The sequence below is a fragment of the Ursus maritimus genome, unplaced genomic scaffold (assembly GCF_017311325.1).
Source record: "Ursus maritimus isolate PB19 unplaced genomic scaffold, ASM1731132v1 scaffold_19, whole genome shotgun sequence".
Classification (NCBI taxonomy): domain Eukaryota; kingdom Metazoa; phylum Chordata; class Mammalia; order Carnivora; family Ursidae; genus Ursus; species Ursus maritimus.
The window spans coordinates 34,452,602-34,474,147 of record NW_024424341.1 but is presented as its reverse complement, the minus strand read 5'-3'; the positions used below and the strand labels follow the sequence as shown (position 1 = coordinate 34,474,147).

The following is a 21,546-nucleotide window of genomic DNA, read 5'->3' as shown; positions in this document are numbered from 1 at the left end:
GGTCCAGCCGAGACGGTGCGACGAGCGTCTCAAAAGTCCCACCAGCTCGACCGGGTCGGCGACGCGCGGCGACCCTCGCCACCTGCCGCTCTCAGGGGCCAGAACTTGGGCCTCCTCCGACTGAGGCCTCCTTAGACGTTTCCCTCCCCACGTCAAGTCGCTCTCACCCCTGCTTGGTCGACAGTGTTCTTACCCCGAGTTCCTCCGTGAGGCGAGCGCTCCCTGAGGCTACGAGCGGAGATCCCGGGACGCGCCAAGGCGCCAGAAACGGGGGCGGGGCCACGGGGCAGGAGTACGTGAGTTGCGTGAGATGACGCCACGACGCACGCACTACTGCGCGTGCGCATTGGGAGCTGGTGGTGAATCGCGGCTCCGAGAAGGAGCCAATATGGCGGCCGAGCGCAAGACGAAATTGTCCAAGAACCTGCTGCGCATGAAGGTGCGGGGACGCCGGGGAGGCGGGTGGGGAAACAGGGGTACCTGGGCTTCCGGACCTGGCCGGGGCAGCGGCGGCAGACGAAGGGAGGCACCAGGAAAGGCACGAGGGCCACCAGCTTGGACATTCATTCATTCGTTTAGCGCTTGCTCTGCCTCAGGCACTAGGAACTGGATTGTGAATCCGGGGGATTCCCTCATAAAGCCCGCGGTGGGATAGGAAAGAGAGACACGTAAGCAAGTAGGATGCCGTGGCACTGAGTGCGGTGATGCTCGGAGCGCCTGAAGCCCCAGGCGCTTACTTGGCTTCTGCGGGAAGTGGCCCTAAAGTAGAGATTGAAGGGTAGATGGGAGGGTGGGCGCATGGCAAGGTAAACCCAGGGAAAAGCGAGTTCAGAAGTCTAAGACGCAAACCCCAAGAAATCCATTGGGATTTCCAAGAACTAAAGATAATTCAGCATGTCTGGAAGGCAAGTAGCAAAAAGTGGGCCTGGAAAAGTAGCCAGTGGCCACAACAGGTGAGGAATTTTGGGCCAGATTAAGGATTTTTTTTTTCCTTTGTGAACATGGGGAAGCGATTGAGCACGGATTAACAGCATTTTAGCTGTCCTTCTTAATTTTCAAAGTTACTTTAACTGCCCTGTGGAGAATACATTGATGAAAGAGGGACCTGACAAGGGACAAAATTGCATTCAGAAGCTAGAAGTTCTGATGATCTGGTCGCAATGGCGGTAGGAATAGAATTAGAACAGTTAAGGTGAATGTCATTGACTTTAAGCAAAATTGATTTTTAGATTCTAAACTGAATCACTTTAATAATTTTAAAGTGAAAAAAAAAAGACAAGGGTATTTAAAAAGGAATACAGGATTTAAAACAGGGAAAACAGCCAGGCCTTAAAAACTTGAATAATAATAATAATAGCAAACACTTATAGTTTTTGGCAGGTTCCAGACAGCTGTTCTAAGTGCTTTGCATATATCAGCCCATAAAATCCATCTGATAACACTATGAGGTAGATACGGTTATTACACCTGTCTTACAGCTGAAGCACTGAGACAGACAATTAAGTAACTTGGCCAAAGTTACATAGCTAACAAGTGGTAGTAGACAAAACCAAACTCAGGCAGTCTGGCTCCAAAGCCCCTGCTCTTAACTGCTACTTGGTACTGCTTGTTGCTGAACACTACAGCACAGTGTTAACAGGTCATGGTTAGAGAGTAATTTCCAGAAAAAAAGGAAGAAAGGCATAAAGAATGTTTTGAAAGATTGGAGAGTAAATGTTGCTTGTGCCAGATTTGTAGCTGAGCTAGGGTGTAACTAGGGATGAATAGGGTGAGTGAGGATGGAGGGTAAATCATATAACTTACAGTTTCTAAAGTACTTCTTTCATACATATTAGCAAAACTTGAATTTTTACCCAACAGATTCTTCTTTTGACTTATGGTTTGTAATCAGAGAAGTAGAGTGGATTGACAAAGCAGGCACATCAAATGAAGATGTGCTTGAGTGATTAGGACTCAGACCAAAGATCCGACTAAAGAGGAAGGAAGAAGTTACCTTAAAAAAAGTGTCAACCCCTACCCCACTGAGGGGAAGACTCAACGGGACTTTGGAAGCAAAGGAGAGGGGGAGAAATTACACAGATTTTCTAGTTGGGTTAGCAGCCTCAGTCATTGACGAGAATTTATTGGCAGGATAGCAGGAGATAATAAAAATACAGATAGAGTGGAGTATCCTGTGAGAATGAATGGAGCAGCTGCATTAGGTTGCTGTATCCAGCGTAGCTGTTCAGCCAGAGCTCAGTATAGAGCAAGAATGAAAGAGTTGAGGATTTAATACTAATACATTTGTTTTCAAGTGTACCTGAAATCCTCTGACTTGGTCACTTGTTGGGGACTGGAAAGTGAACCTGATGGCAAGTAGAAAGTGAAGGATGTAGGTGTTATTTCTGTCAGTGTGATGGAATGATTGTAGAGAGGACACTTATTTGTGATTTTAGCTCTTTGGGGCTCTTAAGAAAAGAGTTAGTAAACTCTTTCTGTAAAGAGATAGATAATAAATACTTTAGGCTTGTGGGCCATACTGTCACAATTGCACCTACTCACCTCTGCCTTTGTAGCTCAGAACCAAATGAGCATATCTTTGGTCCAATAAAACTTTATTTAAGGGGTCCCTGGGTAGCACAGTCTTTAAGCGTCTGCCTTCAGCTCAGGGCGTGATCCCGGCGTTCTGGGATCGAGCCCCACATCAGGCCCCTCCGCTGGGAGCCTGCTTCTTCCTCTCCCACTCCCCCAGCTTGTGTTCCCTTTCTCGCTGGCTGTCTCTCTGTCAAATAAATAAATAAAATCTTAAAAAAAAAACTTTATTTACAACAATTGATGTCCAGCCTAAGGACTGTAATTTGTGATACCTGCTGTAGGCCCTCACTTTGAGTAAAGCAAATCACTAAGCTTTAATAGATAGTTCTTAGATCCTGTAGAGTCAGGGAATTGGATTGCTACCTAAATCTGGAGTTGCTTGATTCATATTCTACAGGGTGTTCTAGCCTTCCCATGGGTACATAATACATGCACGCACACATACATATATAGCTATTTTATATTCCATAAATAATACCTACTTGACTAAAAATAGGAGATAAAAAGGCAGTTGGGTAGGATTGGTGAGTTGTATCACCAAGAATATAAGTGATGAAATGAGGCATCTGGGTTTAAAGAGAACCATCCAAGAAAGAGAGTCTGTAAAAATAAGAGAAGTCTGGATTTACATGCAGAGAACATTTATTTTTTAATTTATTTTTTTAAGATTTTTATTTATTTATTTGACAGAGACAGAGAGTGAATGCACAAGCAGGGAGAGCAGCAGAGGGAGAGGGAGAAACAGGCTCTCCGCTGAGCAGGGAGCCCAGTGCTGACTGACCTGAGCAGAAGGCAGACGCTTAACCACCCTCAGAGAACCTTTACTGAACTTTTATATACCAGCCGCAGCTTGAGTACTAGTAATAAAAGATGAGCAAGAGACATGGTCTGCTATTCCGAATCTCTGTCTTTTGGGAGACACAGAAGAAGCATAAGGAACAATAAGCCAGTGCTTATAAGGCTCTTAGACGTAGGGAAAGATGTTCTTTTATGGGAACAGGTCTGTGAAGAGCTTAGCCAAACAACAGTCAGGGAAGGCCCAAAGGACATGTGCTCTGGGCCTTTACAAGTGAATGTTTTGCCAGGTAGAAAATGGAAACATGATGTTGAGTAGCAGAGGCAGAAGGACTAGGAAGTACAAGTTATGCATTCCAGAAACTGCCAGTTCTTTCCTGGGTAAGAGTATAGACACAGATAAAAGGATGAAGACTATAAAACACTTTAGGTAGAGTGCAAACATTTCCTTTTATTTAAAATAATGGTGGATTCACAGGAAGTTGCAAAAAACGTACAGGGAGATCCTATGTACCCCTGTCTTATATTGCTAGAGTATGGTGCAAAGCCAGGACATGCCAATTTGGCTTAAATGTGTCAGAGATTATTTCACAGAGATGGAGTAGCTTTTCCTATATATCAGAAGGGCTAGGAATTGCCCAGGTGGAGGAGCATGAGAAAAGGCATTCCAGACCAAGAACAACAAGTACAAAGACCAGTGGGCTCGTGGATCATCAAGAGATTCAGAAAGTACTGAGTCTTTCCTCTTTCTGCTCTCACTTCCCGTCTCTACCTGCCTGTCCTGATCTGTGTCTTTTGTCTTAGCCCTTCCAGACTGGCTACTATGTAAAACTGAAATATTTATGAGCTGCTTATCAAATACAGTTTTTTATTGTTTGTTTTTACTAAATTAGACAAACTAAAGTATAGCGAAGATCTTTCCGAAGTCTTCTGAAGGAAGTCCACATTCCTTTTTATGTGCTCTAGTGGGCTCCTGCCATCCTGGTGTGACGTTCTCAAGGGCAGAGCTAAGCCACTTTGGTCCCGGCACCTCCACCCTCACCCCTGAGATGGTATTCCTGAAGAAATGAGAGAAGCACATGGAGGAATAAAGTTATTGGAGTTTTCTTCAACTCTAAGTTGAGAAAACTAGTTGCTGACACTGATTTTGTTTTGTTTTGACAGTTCATGCAAAGGGGACTGGACTCGGAGACCAAGAAGCAACTAGAAGAGGAAGAAAAGAAAATCATTAGTGAAGAGCACTGGTATTTGGATTTGCCAGAGCTTAAAGAAAAAGAGTAGGTTAATTAGAAATTATATTAATGATGCTTTGGGCCTTCAAGGGAAATCCCTGTAAATGGGACTCATCATTCCAGTGACACAAAGCCTGTAAAATAATATCTGTTCAGTTTCTTCAATTAGCTTTGCAAATAATTTTCTAAAATTATTAAATCTATATAAGTTCTTCTTGGATTTATACATTTTTACTGGTCCTCATTGATACCATTGTTCTTTTTCTATAACGAATAAAGGAATCTAGCCCACTCATCTCTGGTAATAACTGGGGAGCTTTTATGAGAATCTGTGGTGTGCTCCTTGTCACAGTTTGAAGTTTGAAGATTAAGTTGGAAGGTGTGTACTTTAGGCCTCTCCAGTTTTGTTTGAATAATAGCGTTCTTCATTAATCTGGGCTTCTTAAAAGCAAGTCAAGAGTTTTTGCTGTGTTTCTTTTCTTTTCCTTTTTCTTTTTCTTTCTTTTTTTTTTTTTTTAATTTTTACTGCTTTTAATACCAGTCATCTTAGCTGACATTTATTGAGTCTAACATGTGCCAGGAACTGAGAGCTAAGCACTTTAAATCTCTTAATTATGTAATCCTCAGAGCAGACCTAGGAGCTGGCTACTGTCATTCCATCTGTTTTATAGATGAGGAATCTGAAGCTTGAGAGAGTAACTTGCCCAGTCAGCCGACTGGTCACGGCTAAGGCTGGGATACCATACTAGACTGTTCGTCTTCCACCTCTAAGCGTGGTTGGTGCTTGAGAATAATTTTGAATAAAGGAGTGATAGATTCATATCATCCATTGATTTTTACCTAAATTCTTCTTAAAGCTATCATGTCTCCTCAGTGGTGTTCTTACCTTAGTGAGCTCTGTGGTATGGTAGTTTTATTTAAACTTTGTCAGATGGTGGAAGATGCTGCTTATTCAGGCACATTTATGTTTTTTTTTTTCTTTCCATACCTAATTTTTTGTGTTTAACATGTTGTATTCCCTTGTTCATTTGGCTGACCTTCTCTGGATCTTTTCTGGAAGGAAGGTACTTTGTTTTCTCTGCTTGCTTCTCTGCTTGCTTCTCTGTGTGCTTTTCTCTGTTGCTTCTCCAAGGAAGCAAGGTGGCCATGAGGAAGGGGAAGACAATGACAGAGACGGTGTGGATTTGGGGGCAGGATGGTGTAGGAAGGGACCATTATTGGTAAGGAGCTATAATTTAATTTTATGCCTTGACTAATCTTGCACAAAGTATTCCAGATTTTTTTTTTTTTACTTTTATTGAGGGACAGGATGGTTTCTGTCTTGTTTTCAGTATTTTTCCCCCCAACATAACATATTCCCAGAAAAATGACCTTTAGATTCCTTTCCTAGGAGGCAAATGTCTCCATCCTTTTGGGCTACTATAACAAAATACCACAGAATTCGTAGCTTATAAAGAACAGAGGGTCGCCTGGGTGATTCAGTCAGTTAAGCACTCTGCCTTCAGCTCAGGTCATGATCCCAGGGTCCTGGGATGGAGTCCAGCATCGCTGCCTTGCTCCACGGGGAGCCTGCTTCCCTCTCTGCCTGCCACTCCCCCTGCTTGTGCAGGCTTTTTCTCTCTTGGTCTCTCTCTGACAAATAAAAATAAATAATATCAATTTTTTTAAAAAAGAACAAGTTTATTTCTCATAGTTCTCTAGGCTGGAAATCTAAAATTGAGGCGCTACCCAGGTCATGTTTTTATGATACGGCCATCTCCCTGGTTCATAACCAGCACCTTCTCACTGGGTCCTCACCTGGTGAAAGGGGCTAGGGGCTTCTTTTTCTTTTCTTTTCTTTTCTTTTCTTTTCTTTTCTTTTCTTTTTAAGATTTATTTATTTATTTATTTATTTGAGAGAGTGAGTGGGGTGGGAAGTGGGGTGTTAGGGGCAGAGGGAGAGTTTCAGGCAGACTCAATGCTAAGTGTGGAGCCAATTCAGGGCTCCATCTCCGTGATGCCAAGATCACAACCTAAGCTGAAACCAAGAGTCAGAGGCTTAACCGACTGTGCCACCCAGGTGCCCCAGGTCTAGGGAAGTCTGTGGAGTCTCTTTTGTAAAATGATAATCCCGTTTATGAGGGCCCCACCTGCCTGACTTCAGCCACCTCCCAAAGGCCTCGTCTCCAAATACCATCATCTATGGGAGTTAAGATTTCAACATATGTATTTGTAATACGTATGTTGTACTGTATAGGGTCTGACCCTAGCAGTAAATAATAAACCTTTGCCACCATTCAGTGCCTGTTTGTGTATAGATGTGTATATTAGGTTTAAGTCGTTGGCAGGAAAAGGTGACACTGTCAAATTGGGTAATTTGAGAGTATAACAGAGTAGGGCACAGGGAAGCCACCAAGGACAGTGCATACCCCATAGCTTGTGTGGTGGGAGCAATTTCCACTCCAGGCCCAGAGGGTCAAGGGGAGGGAGTGGTTACTGAATCTGAAGACATCTTACAAGAGCTGCTATTCCTAAGAGGGCATAGCCACCCTGAGGTAATCCCACAGGAAGGAAGCCTGGTTCCAGACTGCAAAGGACCCCTTCCACGTATAACATTCAAATCAGCGTCCCAGGATACAGAGTGGGGGGAAATAATGAGAAGTAAATCTGGAGAGAAAAATGGATGGTATGTCTTCAGGATGTGTGGTTTTTAATACCCCAAATAGGGAGCCATTGGCATGGATTGGTTAATTAAGTGCATGGGCTCCGGAATCGGGCAGATCTGTGTTTGATGCCCAGCTCTGCCACTTGCTTACTTGTGACCTTGGGCAAGGTGTGTATCTCCTCTTTTGTCCTCTGTGTATTGGGTACGATGACAGTGTCTATCACATACATTTCGAGATGTAAATAAGCTAAGGTATGTGACGCCCTTACCACAACATGTCAGGCACAAAGTGCAATAAACACTGCTGGCATGTGTACTGCCTTATACTTGAATATTATTAAATTCACCCATTCCTTCCTGCTCTTTTGTATTTGCAAGTTTTTCCTTGGTAGTATCATCTGAATTATTCCAGAAGGTTACTGCTCTTTTTGAAATTGGAGGCTTTGCAGTGTATGTGCTCTGGAAGTCTAGAGGTTGCCATCTGTGATGTCAGCCATATCACCTTGTAATTCAGTGAGGACATTAGGGCTGTTCAGTCCACAGCTCCCCTGAGAGGCTACCACTAGCCAGTGCCTGAGCAGTGAGGGGGGTGAGGAACTGCTTTGCCTCAACTGGGAACACCAGCAGGGCCTTCTGAACCCTGCCCCCCACCCCCCAGAGCTCCTCATAGAGGCTGAGGCTTTAGTGTAGCCACATTGCAAGTCACCTCCTCCCGCCCAGTCCTGCTGTCCTCATTTCCATAGAGGGGCATCTCCCAAATAGCACTGGCCGACAATACTTATGCGCACAATCCTGTCTCAAAGCCTGTTTCCAGGGAACCTGATAGAAAATGCTTGGTATAAATTCCTGCAAGTAGAATTTACCAGATCAAAGATTGTGTGGTATTTTTGCCACATTCTTTTTCTCCAAAGAATGTGCTCCCGTCCAGACAATAGCCAGTTTAATTGCTTTTTTGCCATAGGATGTTGCTTTAAAAGTATATTTGGCTACCATCTTCTTGTGCTTGCATATTGTGGCCTAATGAATGTCAGGAATTGTGAGATCTGAGACTGTACCCTACTTGTAAATGAACAGGTTAGTGGGCCACGGTTTCATGGTGGAAGGTACAAGACTTTTGGGTCAGACACAGGACTTCATTCCTCACACCACAGCAGACAGTATGAGCAGCTCTTTGGCATCATTTCCCCCTCGTCCCTCAAATTTTATGGGGGATGATGTGGCGAGGCCCACCTGTATGTGTGGCCCATAATAGGTTTGTGTCACAGCTGAGCAGTCTTCAGTTTAGGAAACCTGTATCTTTTTTTTTTTTTTTTTAAAGATTTTATTTATTTGAGTGAGAGAGAGACAGCCAGTGATAGAGGGAACACAAGCAGGGGGAGTGGGAATGGGAGAGGAAGAAGCAGGCTCCCAGCAGAGGAGCCTGATGCGGGGCTCGATCCCAGAACGCCAGGATCTCGCTCTGAGCCGAAGGCAGAGGCTTAACGACTGAGCCACCTAGGCACCCTGGAAACCTGTATCTTTAATACTGGACTGCAAGCTGACTTGCCCGGAGCCCCCAAGAAAGACATTTTATATTGGACATTAAGCAAGTCTGCACTTCGCTCCAAAGGAAGACAATAGCTCTGCCTTTCAGAGTGGTTCACACATCCCTCAAAAGATGTTCCAGACCAAAAGGGCAGTTAGTATCTCATTCACAGAAGAAACCTATAGAGAATTGTTTCCCTACAGTGATTTTTTTTCCCCTGCTTTGCCATGCATGTTATTTGTGGCTTTAAGACAAGTCTGGGTTTTTTTTGTTTTTTGGGTTTTTTTTTGTTTTTTTGAGTAGTAGCTTCTCATCTTTAAAAATAGATGAAATAAGATAATATCCTGGATGTGTTTTGGCTCTAAAATTATGGATCCTTATTAACAGAAATAAGGATATTAAAATATGTAATGCTTACAGTTAAGTTTTAGAATATTTAGTGTTTTGCTAACTCTGTATTTAATTAATTTTCCTAATTATTGAAATTGCTTATAGATAACGAAATACCTGTGCTCCTTTTTATATTATTGTGTCAGTGGAAACCTCTGGGAAAGCCCTCTGACGGGAGTGTGGTCCTACTGTGCATCCATTCCTAGCCTCTGGATCTGTCTTTTGTCTTAAGTGAGTGCATAAAATGTGTAGTTGTGGTGCTTTCCTGAGGGGTGATGGATTTGGGAGAGGGATGAGGTTTTATCAGCTGCAGATTAGGCAACTGAGAGGGAATCCCACGTTTATGGAAAAGGAAGAAGGTTCTGGAGAATGTGTGCCCTCAGGGAGGGGGTTTCCTAAAGGGTCTTGAAGGTGCTGGCTGAACTAGAGAGCCAAGGAAAGAAGAACCCAAAGAACAGTGGTTCTCAAAGTTTTGGGCTCAAGAACCTTTTTTCATTTTATAAAATTACTTAAACCCCTGAAGAGCTTCTATTTGTGTGGTTTCTTTCATGTCGATATTTACTGTGTAAGAAATTACAAGAAAATTTTTTAAATGCTCGCTTTAAAGGCAGACTCGTGTTGTTAATATAAATAACACATTTTTCATGAAAAATAATTGTTTCCCAGGGTGCCTGGGTGGCCCAGTTGGTTAAGCATCTGCCTTTGGCTCAGGTCATGATCCCAGGGTCCTGGCATTGGGCCCCACATTGTGCTCCCTGCTCAGTGAGGAGCCTTCTTCTCTCTCTGCTGCTCCCCCTGCTTGTGTTTGCTCTCTCCCTCTCTCTCTCTTTCTCTGTGTCAAATAAATAAATAAAATCTTTGGAAAGAAGGGAGGGAGGGAAGGTGGGAGGGAGGGAGGAAGGAAGGAAAAGAAGGAAGGAAGGAAGGAAAATAACTGTTTCCTAAGACCAAAAAATGTTCATGAGAAGAATGGCATTATCTTACATTTTTGTGAATCTTCTAATGTCTGGCATTAACAGAAGATGGGTTGATTCTCTGGGTAGAGTCTCTTAAGTCCTGCACGCAGCCTGTTGTAGTCTATTGTTTTGGTTGAGGCGCATGAAGAAAATCCGCCCTTACACAGGTGATGTAATTGAAAGGGGAAGAGTAGGGGCACCTGGGTGGCTCAGTCGTTAAGCATCTGTCTTCAGCTCAGGTCATGATCCCTGGGTACTGAGATCGAGCCCCACATTGGGCTCCCTGCTCAGCAGGAAGCCTGCTTCTTCCTCTCCCACTCCCCCTGCTCGTGTTCCCTCTCTTGCTCTCTCTCTCTGTCAAATAAATAAAATCTTTTAATAAGGGGGGTATTAAAATAGCCTTTTCGGATAACTTTTTGACCCTACTCCAAAACCCAATAACTAGTAGCTTCTTTAACTGCAGTATGGAATCTCAAAGTGTCAATACATTTTTCATAATCATTAGTCTGCCTTGCACTTGGAATAGATCTTTTATCCATGCATGATTTCATAACATCATGTATTTCTCATTTGGAAAATATTAGTTCAGCGAGTTGTATAGATTTTCTAAATGTTAACTCGTTTCCTTATATAGTATCAAAAACCATATTCATTAATATTACCATGGGTTTTATCAGAAAAATCTTTTAAGTATGAGAAGCTCTCAAGCCGAAGATGACATAAACAAGCTATTCAGAATTCTAATTTTTGCTCAAACGCTTGAATTTTGTAACTGGCAACAAGTACTGTTAGTTGTTCCTTTGAAGTAACAAGTTCATTTGATTTATTTTCAGAAAAATGTCTGCCAGGTACCCAAGTCTGAATAACCATAGTTCTAATGTTCCATGAAAAAAGTGGCTAATTCAACTCAGAACTCGATTACACAAGTGCATTTCCTCAAGATGATCATCATGCTTCACTATGCAGAAGTACTTTCCATTTTGCATGCAGAATATTTTTGAAAAGTGTAATCAAGGATCGAGATTAATGAAAATTAATTTTTTTTACTGCCTCATCGAGAACATTCTTACTGGCTTCTTTCCCTTTTCTAAAAAAAGACTTTGAAAACCAACAGTGACTACTAGCATGTATGGTGTCCCTACCTTCATTCGTGCCAAGATGAGCTCTGACTCAATTGCTTTTGCACCCTTTGTGTGTCAACCAAGAAGACAACATCTTAGTCTCACCGTGAAAATAATTTTGATCTCCTACCAGTGTTCCCTTCTGTCACTCCTTCCAGGTCACGGAGGCCTCCACACTGTTTCTCAGGTGGGCCCCTTACACTCGGTTCTCAGGGTCTTTAACGGGTCCCCCACTGTTCCTCCCCAGGCATCATGTTGTGTTCCTCATTGCCTTCTGAACTTGGCTCAGATGTCGTCCACCCAAGAAGCCCGCCCAGACCACTTTTCATACAGCAACCAAAGACAAATTCTTTAGATTAAAAAAAATTTGAATGAATCGGATAGAATCCTGTTTTCATTTTGTAGCTGAACTAACGTGAGTTCACTCCTTGCTGAGTTACAGATAAGGACTACTCTGGGTGGAGTTGTCACACAAAGGGAAGGTTTTGCCGCAAATAGAGATGACGGGGAATACCTTCCAAAGCCATGATTCTCCCAAGTGAGGGTTAGTGGGTTTCTTTTATTTAGGGTTAGGATGAATATTCAGAAAGGGGAGCTTTGTCATCACGTGTAAAGACAGGAGGTCGTGTAGGCATACTTAAAAAACATGCCTATGTATGTATCCTGTTATGTTAATGAAGCTTGTGCTCCTCTGAGGGCGGAGACTAACTTTACAGTGAAGCTGAGGTAACTGTCCAACCAGGGGAAGGGGCTAATGGGAGTGCTCCTAGAGCTGGCAGAAACTGGACGGGGCGGGGTCTTGGGCTCCTGATGGAAGGCCTTGCTTACTTTTGAAACAGCACAGGGAGTCTTACCAGTGGTTTATTGTCTCTGATTCGATACCTGGCATGGTAGAATGTTAGTTTTTGCTTTCTCTTTGTTTGTTTTTTTTTTTTAATCTTTAACTACTGAGGTTTTTGCATTTCTTTGTGATTCTGACACCTCCTACGAAGTCAAGCAAGAAGTGCTGGAAAATAACTGGGGGCCTAAATTGACTTCTCTGGTGTCGTGCTGTGTCTTGTCTTTTTTTGTGGAGGGACCCTTAACTCTTTCTGCTTACAGTTTCTCTTCGGTAAAAGTGGAATTGCTGCGTCATAAGGTTGGCGTATAGTTCACTTTATGAGGAACTTTCAGGCCGGTTTCCACAGTGATTGCTCCGTTTTATTACACTTTCACTAAGAAAGAGTTCTGATTTTTCCATGTCCTTCCAACATTTGGTGTTACCTTTTTAATTTTATCTATTCTGTCATCCTAGCGGTATCTCATGATTTTTAATTTGCATTTTCCTGGTGACTAATAATGTTAAAGAACTCTTATGTGCTTATTGGCATTTCCATATCTCCCTTTGTGAAGTCCCTATTCAAATCTTTTGCCCGTTTTTAAAAATGAGATGGTTCTTTTTTCTAGCATCTTACATTACATATTTATCCATTCCTCTATACATGTCAATCCATTTTATTTTTAGTGTATTTCAGAGTAAGTTGCACATGCATATCGTTAACTAGAATTCAGTGTTTGTATAGCGTTTGGTTTGGTTTGGTGTGGTTTCTTGAGATAAAACTTACATACTTCTGGGACCCCTGGGAAGCTCAGTCGTTGACCTTCTGCCTTTGGCTCAGGTCATGATCCCAGAGTCCTGGGACCGAGTCCCCCACATGGTACTGCCTGCTCAGCAGGGAGCCTGCTGCTCCCCCTTCTTGTGCTCTCTCTCTGTGTGTCAAATATTTTTCATAAATTTTCATGTGTTTTCATAAATGTCCTTTATCAGCATGAGAGATTTTCCTTTCTCAGTTTCCTGAAGACTTTCATAAATGATGTTGAGTTTTGTCACGACTCTTTTAATGAGATGATCATATGATTTTTCTTCTTTTCTCTGTTAACATGGGAATTACCTTGATTTTTGAATGTCACAACAACCATACATTTCTGAAACACCCCTTGGCATTCATGTTTTATGTGTGTGTGTGTATATATATATATATATATATTTCTTACAATTGGATAATATTTTAGTAATTATTTTTATATCCATATTCATAGAGCATATTCTATAGGTTTCTTATAATGTCTTTATTTTGGGCTGTAACATGAGTTGGGAAGTGTCCCCTCCTCATTTCTTAGTTTGAGTAAAATTGGTATTATTTCTTCCTTAAATTTTTGATAAAATTCACCAGTGAATGGGTGCCTGGGTGGCTCAGTAGGTTGAGAGTCTGCCTTTGGCTCGGGTCATGATTCCAGGGACCTGTGGCCAAGCCCTGCCTCTGGCTCCCTGCTCAGCAGGGAGCCAGCTTCCCCCTCTTCTTCCCTGCTTGTGCTCTCTCTCACTATCTCTGTTGCTATCTCTGTTTCTCTCTCTCAAATAAATAAATAAAATCTTTTTTTAAAAAATTCACCAGTGAAGCCATCAGGATCTAGAGTTTTCTCTCTGGAAAGATTCTTAATAATGAATTCAGTTTCTTTAATAGATACAAGACTATTCTAATTTTTCACTTCAGATACTGTTTTTCCTGTTGTAAAATTTCTATTTGGTCAGTTTTCATAGTTTCCATATTTTAATTCAGGTTCCCTATTTGTGTCTTCATTACATTCCTGTGTTCCTTTAAATCCTTGAACATATTTATTATAACTGTTTTTAGAGGCTCCTGGTTGGCTCAGTTAAAAGTCCAACTCTTGATTTCAACTCAGGTCATGATCTTAGGCTTGTGAAATTGAGCCCTATGCTGGGCATGGAGCCTGCTGAAGTTTCTCTCTCTCTCCCCTCTCCCCCCTTCCCCTGTCCTCTGTCCTTCCTCCCCCCATCTAAAAAAAAATAACTGTTTTAAGGTCCTTTTCTATTAATGCCGTCATCTTTTTTTTCTAATAATTTGTTTTTCCTCTGTTTATGGGTCACATTTTCTTGCCACCTTACATGTTAGCAACTTTTTATTGTGTGTCTCCCATTATGTATGGCATTGTTTAGTACCTGGATTTTGTTGTCTTCCTTAATGAAGTGTTGAATTTTCCCTTAGGCAGTTAATTTGCATGCCAATCAGCTTGGTCCCTGTTTTACAGCCTTGACTTCTCCTAGATGTGCCCTACTCCTGAGGTGTGACCTTTCTGTTCATTGTTGCAGGATATTCAGCTTGGCTGCTCCACTCTAGATAGACACAACTCAGACATTTCCCTCCTTTGTGCAAGGTCTTGTATTTGTTCAACGTATAGTTTTAGGGTATATTTTCATTCTCAGATATGGTATGCTGGAAGACGGTCCCCCAAATAATATCCAGGTCCTTGTCGCTGGAACCTATGTTTATATCGCAAAAATTGACTTTGCTGGTGTAACTAAGTTAAATATCTTTAGATGGGGAGATTACTCTGGATTGTCTGGGTGGACCGTATATACAATCACATCTATCTTTATAAAAGGGAGATAGAGAAGGCAGTGTGACTATGGAGAGAGAGGTTGGGGTAATGCAATCACAAGCCAAGGACTCCTAGCTGTCAGCAGAAGCAAGGAATGAATTCTCTCCTACAGCCTCTGGAGGGAGCGCAGCTCTGCAAACACCTTGATTTTGTCCAGTGAAACTGACTGTAGACTTCCAAAATTGAGAGCATAAATTACTGTTGCTTTGACCCACCAATTTTGTGGTGATTTCTTACAGCAGTCCTAGGAAACTAATGCACCAGGTAATTGTTCTCTGGAAATTGTTTTTTTTCCCCTGACACTGTTGGACTTGCCCTGCACATAGACAGCCTAGTATTCGGCCAGACATTCAAGGGGACCATGTATGCAGGTCCCAGAATCTCTATATGTATCTCCCTTTCTCTGGTATCTTGACCCATATACTTCAGCCCCCTCTGCAGCTCTGAACTTCAGTTTGTCTCTCTCTTCAGTTTGGTGAGACTGGGCTCAGTTTCAGCTCCCACTCCCTGCTCCACAGTTTAAAAGTTGCCTCCAGTCAGAAGTTGTACATCCATTGCCTTCACTCAGAAAACTTACTTTGGTTTTTTTCTCTCAGGCACCACAACCCTGTGCTTTGATTTGTTCATCGTTCCCTACTTAGTCCTATTTTATCGTTGGCTGCAGTAGGAGCACTAGTTTGGTACCAGCTGCTTTCTTATGGCCAGTTGTGAAATAACTTGCTTCATTTTTTTCCCACTGTGCAGTAAATCTTTTATTTATCATTTGGCACCACTCTAGAATGTGACCTCCATGAGAGCAGAGACCCTTATTTGCGGCTGACTCTCCAGCTTCTAGAACACTGCCTGGCACACAGTTTGGCTTAGTAAGTGTTGGCTGAGTGAGTGAATGAGTGAATCTTGACACAAGAAGTAGTGCCTCCTTTCTGCCAAAGAAGCCCTAAAGGCCAGGTATTTACTTTCCTAATGTGCTTCACGGTTGATGGTTTTATGGTTTCAGACTACGGTCAGGTATGCTCACCTGGGACTGGGGTCATAAACTGGTGACTCAGAGGAGACTTCCTTTAGGGACCGAAATGTTGCACCTGCAGCCTCTTTCCAGGGCAACACTGGCCTCCCAGTGCCCTCTGCTGTCCAGAGCTTAGCCCCCTCAGGTGCAGAGTCATTTTTACTAGGGTAGATTTTTTTCATGGTTTTGGTTTTGGGGCAACAACCTAGCTTACCCTTATTTCTGCCTGTTTCCATTCTTGCTCATCCAGATTTCCCAGTGATTCTGTGAGATACCTGGTATCCTTTCAATGAATTCCTTCTTTGCTGAAGCCAGTCATTGTTGTTTACAGCTAAGAGCACCAGCTAATACACTCTTTTAAAGCTGTCTGGGACTCCAATTTCAGAGTATTTAATAAGAACTTAGTAAGAATTGGTGGGGTTGGGAGATGTAAACGTCAAGGAAACTGCTTCAGCTTAGAAAAATCCAGGTTTATTATAAATAGTCTAGGTCTCTCCATTGTGTAGGCATTTATGCAAATTAAATGTGTAATTTAGACGAGGCTGTGCCTACAGCCTCCAGCTCTTGTCATCGAATGCCTTTGCCGGCCAAGGTAATCAGTTTTTTATTTCTACCCCTGTGTTCAAAGTCTTACCTTACTTTTACTTGATTCTACTAAGAACCGTAAGTGAGATCGATTTTTCATTTGAAATCTTGACTTTTATTTGCAGCGCTTTGTTATAAGTAGACATGCTATTAATACAGGTTTATTTTCCCGCTTAGGTGTTTCATAATAGAAGAGCAGAGTTTCTTGTTATGTGAAGATCTTCTCTATGGAAGAATGTCATTCAGAGGATTTAATCCTGAGGTTGAGGTATTAAATATAATTGCTTCAAATTTTAAAATTTTCCAATTGAATTCTTTCTGCTAATAATTGGGTTTCGGTTTTTTTCCCACCAGGTACCGTTTCTTCTCATATATACAAAATAATAAGTCTTGAAATACCGGTGGAGCTATTTAAAGAAATTGCAGCCCTTGCAGCCTGGTTTTATGGTGGAGTCAGTAGATGGTTTCATACAGCAGCACACGCTCCCTGACAGTGCCCTGCGAGTGTTAGAGTTTCAGCTCAACTCTTTCACAGGAACATCCAGATTTTGTTCATATGATGCTATTATGAAAAATTATTTTCTGGCGCCTGTAAATGTATCTTTTCTAATGGAAAATGTGACTTAAAAATTGAGTAATTTGACTTTTTAATGGGCAGGTTTTAATCCAAGCTTGTAAGTAGATTTTTAAATGAACCTTTTGGAAAGTTTGTTGAAAAGTAAATATTCACCTTATGAGCTGTTGATTTGAATTTTCCTGGGTCAGGTTTGTAGAGAAGCACAGACCTTCGTTTAATGTTTATTAGAATTCTGGCACATGTACTGAAAGCCATCCTGTCAGGTACTCTACTAATGAAATGGAGGTATATGATATAACGCTGCATTTTAGAACTGTCACTTGAAGCCAGGGTTTCTCAGCCCTGGCACCACTGACTTCTGGAGCCAGATAATTCTTTGTGGCTGGGGCTGTCCCGTGTATTTTTAGGTATTCAGGGGCATCCCTGGCCTCTACCCACTAGATACCAGTAGTGTGCGCACACACACACACACACCCCAGTTGTGACAACCAAAAATGTATCCAGACATTCCCAAAGGTCCCTTGGTAAGCAAAACTACCCCTGGTTGAAAACCACTTCTCTGAGGATGCCTATAGAGAATCATAGTTAACCAAGTTAATCGCCTGAGTTTATTTAAAGATTATGGGTTTTCTCTTTTTTTTTTTCCCCTTTTTTGAGGGTGTATGATAATTAAGGTGTTCTGTTTACACAAAGTCAACACTAAAAGTTTTTGTTTATAATAGGTATTTTCCTCGGCTTAGCCTGCTTAAAGCTTTAGATTAGGAAGAGAGAAGGCAGTGGGGTGAAGGGGGAGTCAGGGGGGGAGCAAAGATGATGAGTGTGTGATGCCCAGGGACTAGGGCTGGGTGCAGGCAAGCACTCCAGGATATGTCCCATACCGTGGGAAAAGGATCCTGATGTGGGAGGCTATTAGAAGATGGCTTTCATGGCAGCTGCTCTGTAACACTGAATACATTCTCTCTGGGGAAAGCTTTTGAACTGTTTGGCTTGCAGATCTGAGCTGTCATGAAACGTAAGGGTTATGTATGTATACCTTGTAAAAAAATACCAACTTGAGAGCACTTACTTCATTATAAGCAGAATGTACTTAGAACACATTTTTATAAAAGTCTACTTTTTTAAAAGATTTATTTATTTGAGAGAGAGAGAGAGTGGGGAGGGGTCAGACAGAGAGGGAGAGAAAGAATCTTGAGCAGGCTCCCCACTGAGCGCAGAGCCCAGCACAGGCCTAATCCCAGGACCCTGAGATCATGACCTGAGCCAAAATCAAGAGTTGGATACTTAACTGACTGAGCCACCCAGGAGCCCCTAGAACGTGTTTTTAATATTGAATGTGTTTTTAGTGACACCCAGCATGGAGTTTATTCATTCAATAAATACTTATTCTGTACCTGAGGTTCATCAGCCCTCTTGAGGCACTGGAAATGCAGCAGGAAACAGAATTCTGTGCCCTCACAGAGCTTGTATTCCTAGAATTATTTTCTCTTCAGTCCTTTAAGTGTTGGAAAAGCTAATTGAAACTGGTTTCTCTTCTGCTTTCCCTTCCTCATCCTGCCTTTGCTAAAAAAGAAGGTATTGTACATTAAAAAAAAATTTTTTTGTCAGGGGGTAATGATCAAGAAAGGGTTAATAATGTGAGAAAAAGAAATGGAGGTGAGAATGTGGCACATGGACATCGTGTAGAATGCTTTATCCACCCTCATGTTGTGGAATGAAGCCGGTCCTCCCCATAAGGTCAAAGCCAGCCTCCCAGCCCGTCCATCCTGTAATTTGCCACCCCCCTTCCACCACCACCAAAAACTGCATTTAGTATCATTCTTGGGTGTAGTTTTCTTCCATTTGGCTCAAAGGTGGGAAATTTGGAGGAAATCTGAAAGTTTGATTTTTATTTCCCCCACTCACTAGAGTGTGTTAGCAGTGTGCCTGCTTCAGATGTAAGTAACAAATAAGATTTATGATCTAAAATACAATTTAAATTCATTAATAGGAAGTCTAATCTAGTGGGGCTTTGTCTTACTATTTTTTCCATTCACAGCTGACTTTTGTTGGCACATTGTGGAGGAAGGTATTACAGAGAACCCCTTCATAAATTTTGTTTAGTCCTCTAGATTGTGACTTCTGTTTCTCTACCTTCAAATACATTTGATACCAGTTTCTTCAATAAGCCTGGTCCAGCCCTGAAAGCGCTGTTATATTTTTCAGAAATTAATGCTCCAGATGAATGCTAAGAACAAAGTTGAAGAAGTTGAAGGTGAAGCAGTGGAGCTCGATGTGTCAGATGAAGAAATGGCCAGAAGGTAACAGTCACCTCAAAACCATGTTATAATCTGGGCCCAGCATTCACTGGCTCTTACATGGGCGCTCCTCTTCCCCACAGTCTTCTATGGAGTGCCCCAGCGGGAAAATGACTTTCTGCTTTCTCTAAATTGGGCTGGGGGCAGTTCATACCTGTCAGAGGCTGGCAGTTGAGAGCTCTTGTCCAATGCTGCTCTGCTTCTAATACATATTTTAAGATACACGTCTCAGTTTATTTAGAATACTGCAAAAACAAAACAGTGAAGAATTTAATCATTCATAGAAAAGTTCTTTTTTTTTTTTTAAGATTTTATTTGTTTATTTGACAGAGATAGAAACAGCCAGTGAGAGAGGGAACACAAGCAGGGGGAGTGGGAGAGGAAGAAGCAGGCTCATAGTGGAGGAGCCTGATGTGGGGCTCGATCCCATAGCGCCAGGATCACGCCCTGAGCCGAAGGAAGATGCTTAACCGCTGTGCCACCCAGGCGCCCCCATTGAAAAGTTCTTAAATTTTAAATCAGTTTCTTTTAATCATCATTTTGATATTTCTTGTTGCCTTTTTGGTTTGATAGTCTTGACAAGACTTGACTCTTCCCTTGTTTTTTGTTTGTTTAATTAAACTTGTGCTGCATACCGTCTTAACAGATATGAGACCTTGGTGGGGACAATTGGGAAAAAGTTTGCCAAAAAAAGAGACCGTGCCAACTATGAAGAAGATGAAAATGGACACATCAAACCAACAGTTAAAGTAAAGAAGATGTTTCTAAAGCCCCAGGATTAAAGTGGATGCTTTGAGACAGAGCTCGGGGAAGCCTCGTGAGAGTTAGCATATTGTGAACATCATTCTGAAGGCTTCTCTGTAGTTACTAATACAATAATGTTTATTTGTAAAGAAATGGATAATTTTGGAAATATGCCATTTTTGAAACAGATGTGTCGTGGATGTTATACATCCTTTGCTTAATGGTGTTCATCAGGAATGGATTTTTAGCCCTCGATCTTCAAATATACAGAGGTATGTGGTTGCTTCCTAAAGATCTTTTTGACCTCAGATTTCTTATTAATAGGGCTTTCTAGTCGCTGACCTTGAATTGACACACATAAATTAAACCAACGTTTAAGTTGCCCTTATGTCTGTATTTTACTTTAAATTATTAATCATGCCAAGCCAATTTATCCATACATTTTTTAATTGGATGTCATGAGGACTTATCATATATAAATTCGTCAAGAACAAACATGCCTCTCCAGCCTGAAGTACTTGCATGCTTCCAAGTCTCTGTTAGTTTGTGGAATTATGGGTTTTTGTTGAAAGCTTTTATTAATAAAAATTGTTCTGTAATAAATATTATTCCTATACTTTTTCTATTCTCTTACACTTTCAAATAATAGTATTTGTCCAATTCAGTAATGGAACTTTTATCCAAATGCTAACTTTAAAAAAACAGTCATTAATTGAGAATATGGTAATGTCTTAAGTTGAACCATAAGAAATTGGCTTTAATGGGTCAAAAACAATCATCAGTTTCTTATTTTAATCATTATGAAAGTCATTAACCCATAAGTGTACCCTGTTTAGTTCTGTTTGGACAAAGAAATCATTTGCACGAAGAAGTCACCATTTCTAAGTCAGCAGCTCCCTTGTATATCCTAGAGTTTCTTTCCATATTTTGCTGCTTTTCCTTGGGGCCCTATGTTTTTACTGGTCCCAGGAGAGAAAGTGCACTGGGTTTTAGGATACTCATTATGAAGTAGGAGTGCCCAGATTTGCAAAGTCACACTGTTTTCCCTAAGGCATATTTAATCTGAATGGTATCTCCTGCTAGTATCTCTTCCATCAGCATTGTCTGGATGGGAAAAAAACTCTGCCTGCCCAGGAGTAGCAGGGGTAACCCTGTATTGTTGCAAAATTGCAGCAGAATCAAACAAGACCATTCAGGTAGTAAAGAGGATATAATCTGACAAATATTGGCAGGCTATGACTTACTGTGACTTCTCTCCCACCCACAGCAGGCTCTCACACCCACATCCCGTTGTCTGACCTCTGCCCTAATTATTGTCCCTGACAGTCGGTTGGTCACTTTAGCATATATAACATCTGTGTCAAATGGATTCTGTCCTCAAACCTGATACGTCTCTGCTCCTGCCTCCAATTCTCATTTAACTTCATGGGATTGGCCACAAGTCAAAAATGGAGAATAACATAGGAACAAGTCAAGTCTGCAGTTCAACCCACAGACCTGAATTCCACGGTATCGGGATTCCAGATGCAGTAGTATCAGAAAACCTGAACTCCATCAAGAGCATGAAGCAGAAACCCATGCTTGATCATTGGAGATCATATCAGGCACTTAAACACGAAGGGAGCTGACAGCGGTTGGACCAAGATGTTACCCAGAGGAAAA

At 41.8% G+C, this 21,546-nt stretch overlaps 1 protein-coding gene and 1 long non-coding RNA gene across 2 annotated transcripts; both read left to right on the top strand.

The window, feature by feature from the left end:
• The first annotated feature begins 303 nt into the window (after positions 1-303).
• Positions 304-20,487, top strand: MPHOSPH6 (M-phase phosphoprotein 6). The gene is made up of 5 exons (XM_008689751.2): positions 304-439; positions 4,534-4,646; positions 16,447-16,537; positions 19,049-19,143; positions 19,787-20,487. Exons 1-5 carry the CDS (start codon positions 311-313, stop codon positions 19,920-19,922), a joined length of 564 nt encoding a protein of 187 aa, XP_008687973.2. The 5' UTR covers positions 304-310; the 3' UTR covers positions 19,923-20,487.
• On the top strand, positions 8,678-11,613 carry LOC121103447. Its single transcript, XR_005835660.1, has 2 exons — positions 8,678-9,391; positions 10,950-11,613. It is a non-coding gene; the product is annotated as an uncharacterized LOC121103447 (long non-coding RNA).
• Positions 20,488-21,546: the final 1,059 nt, after the last annotated feature.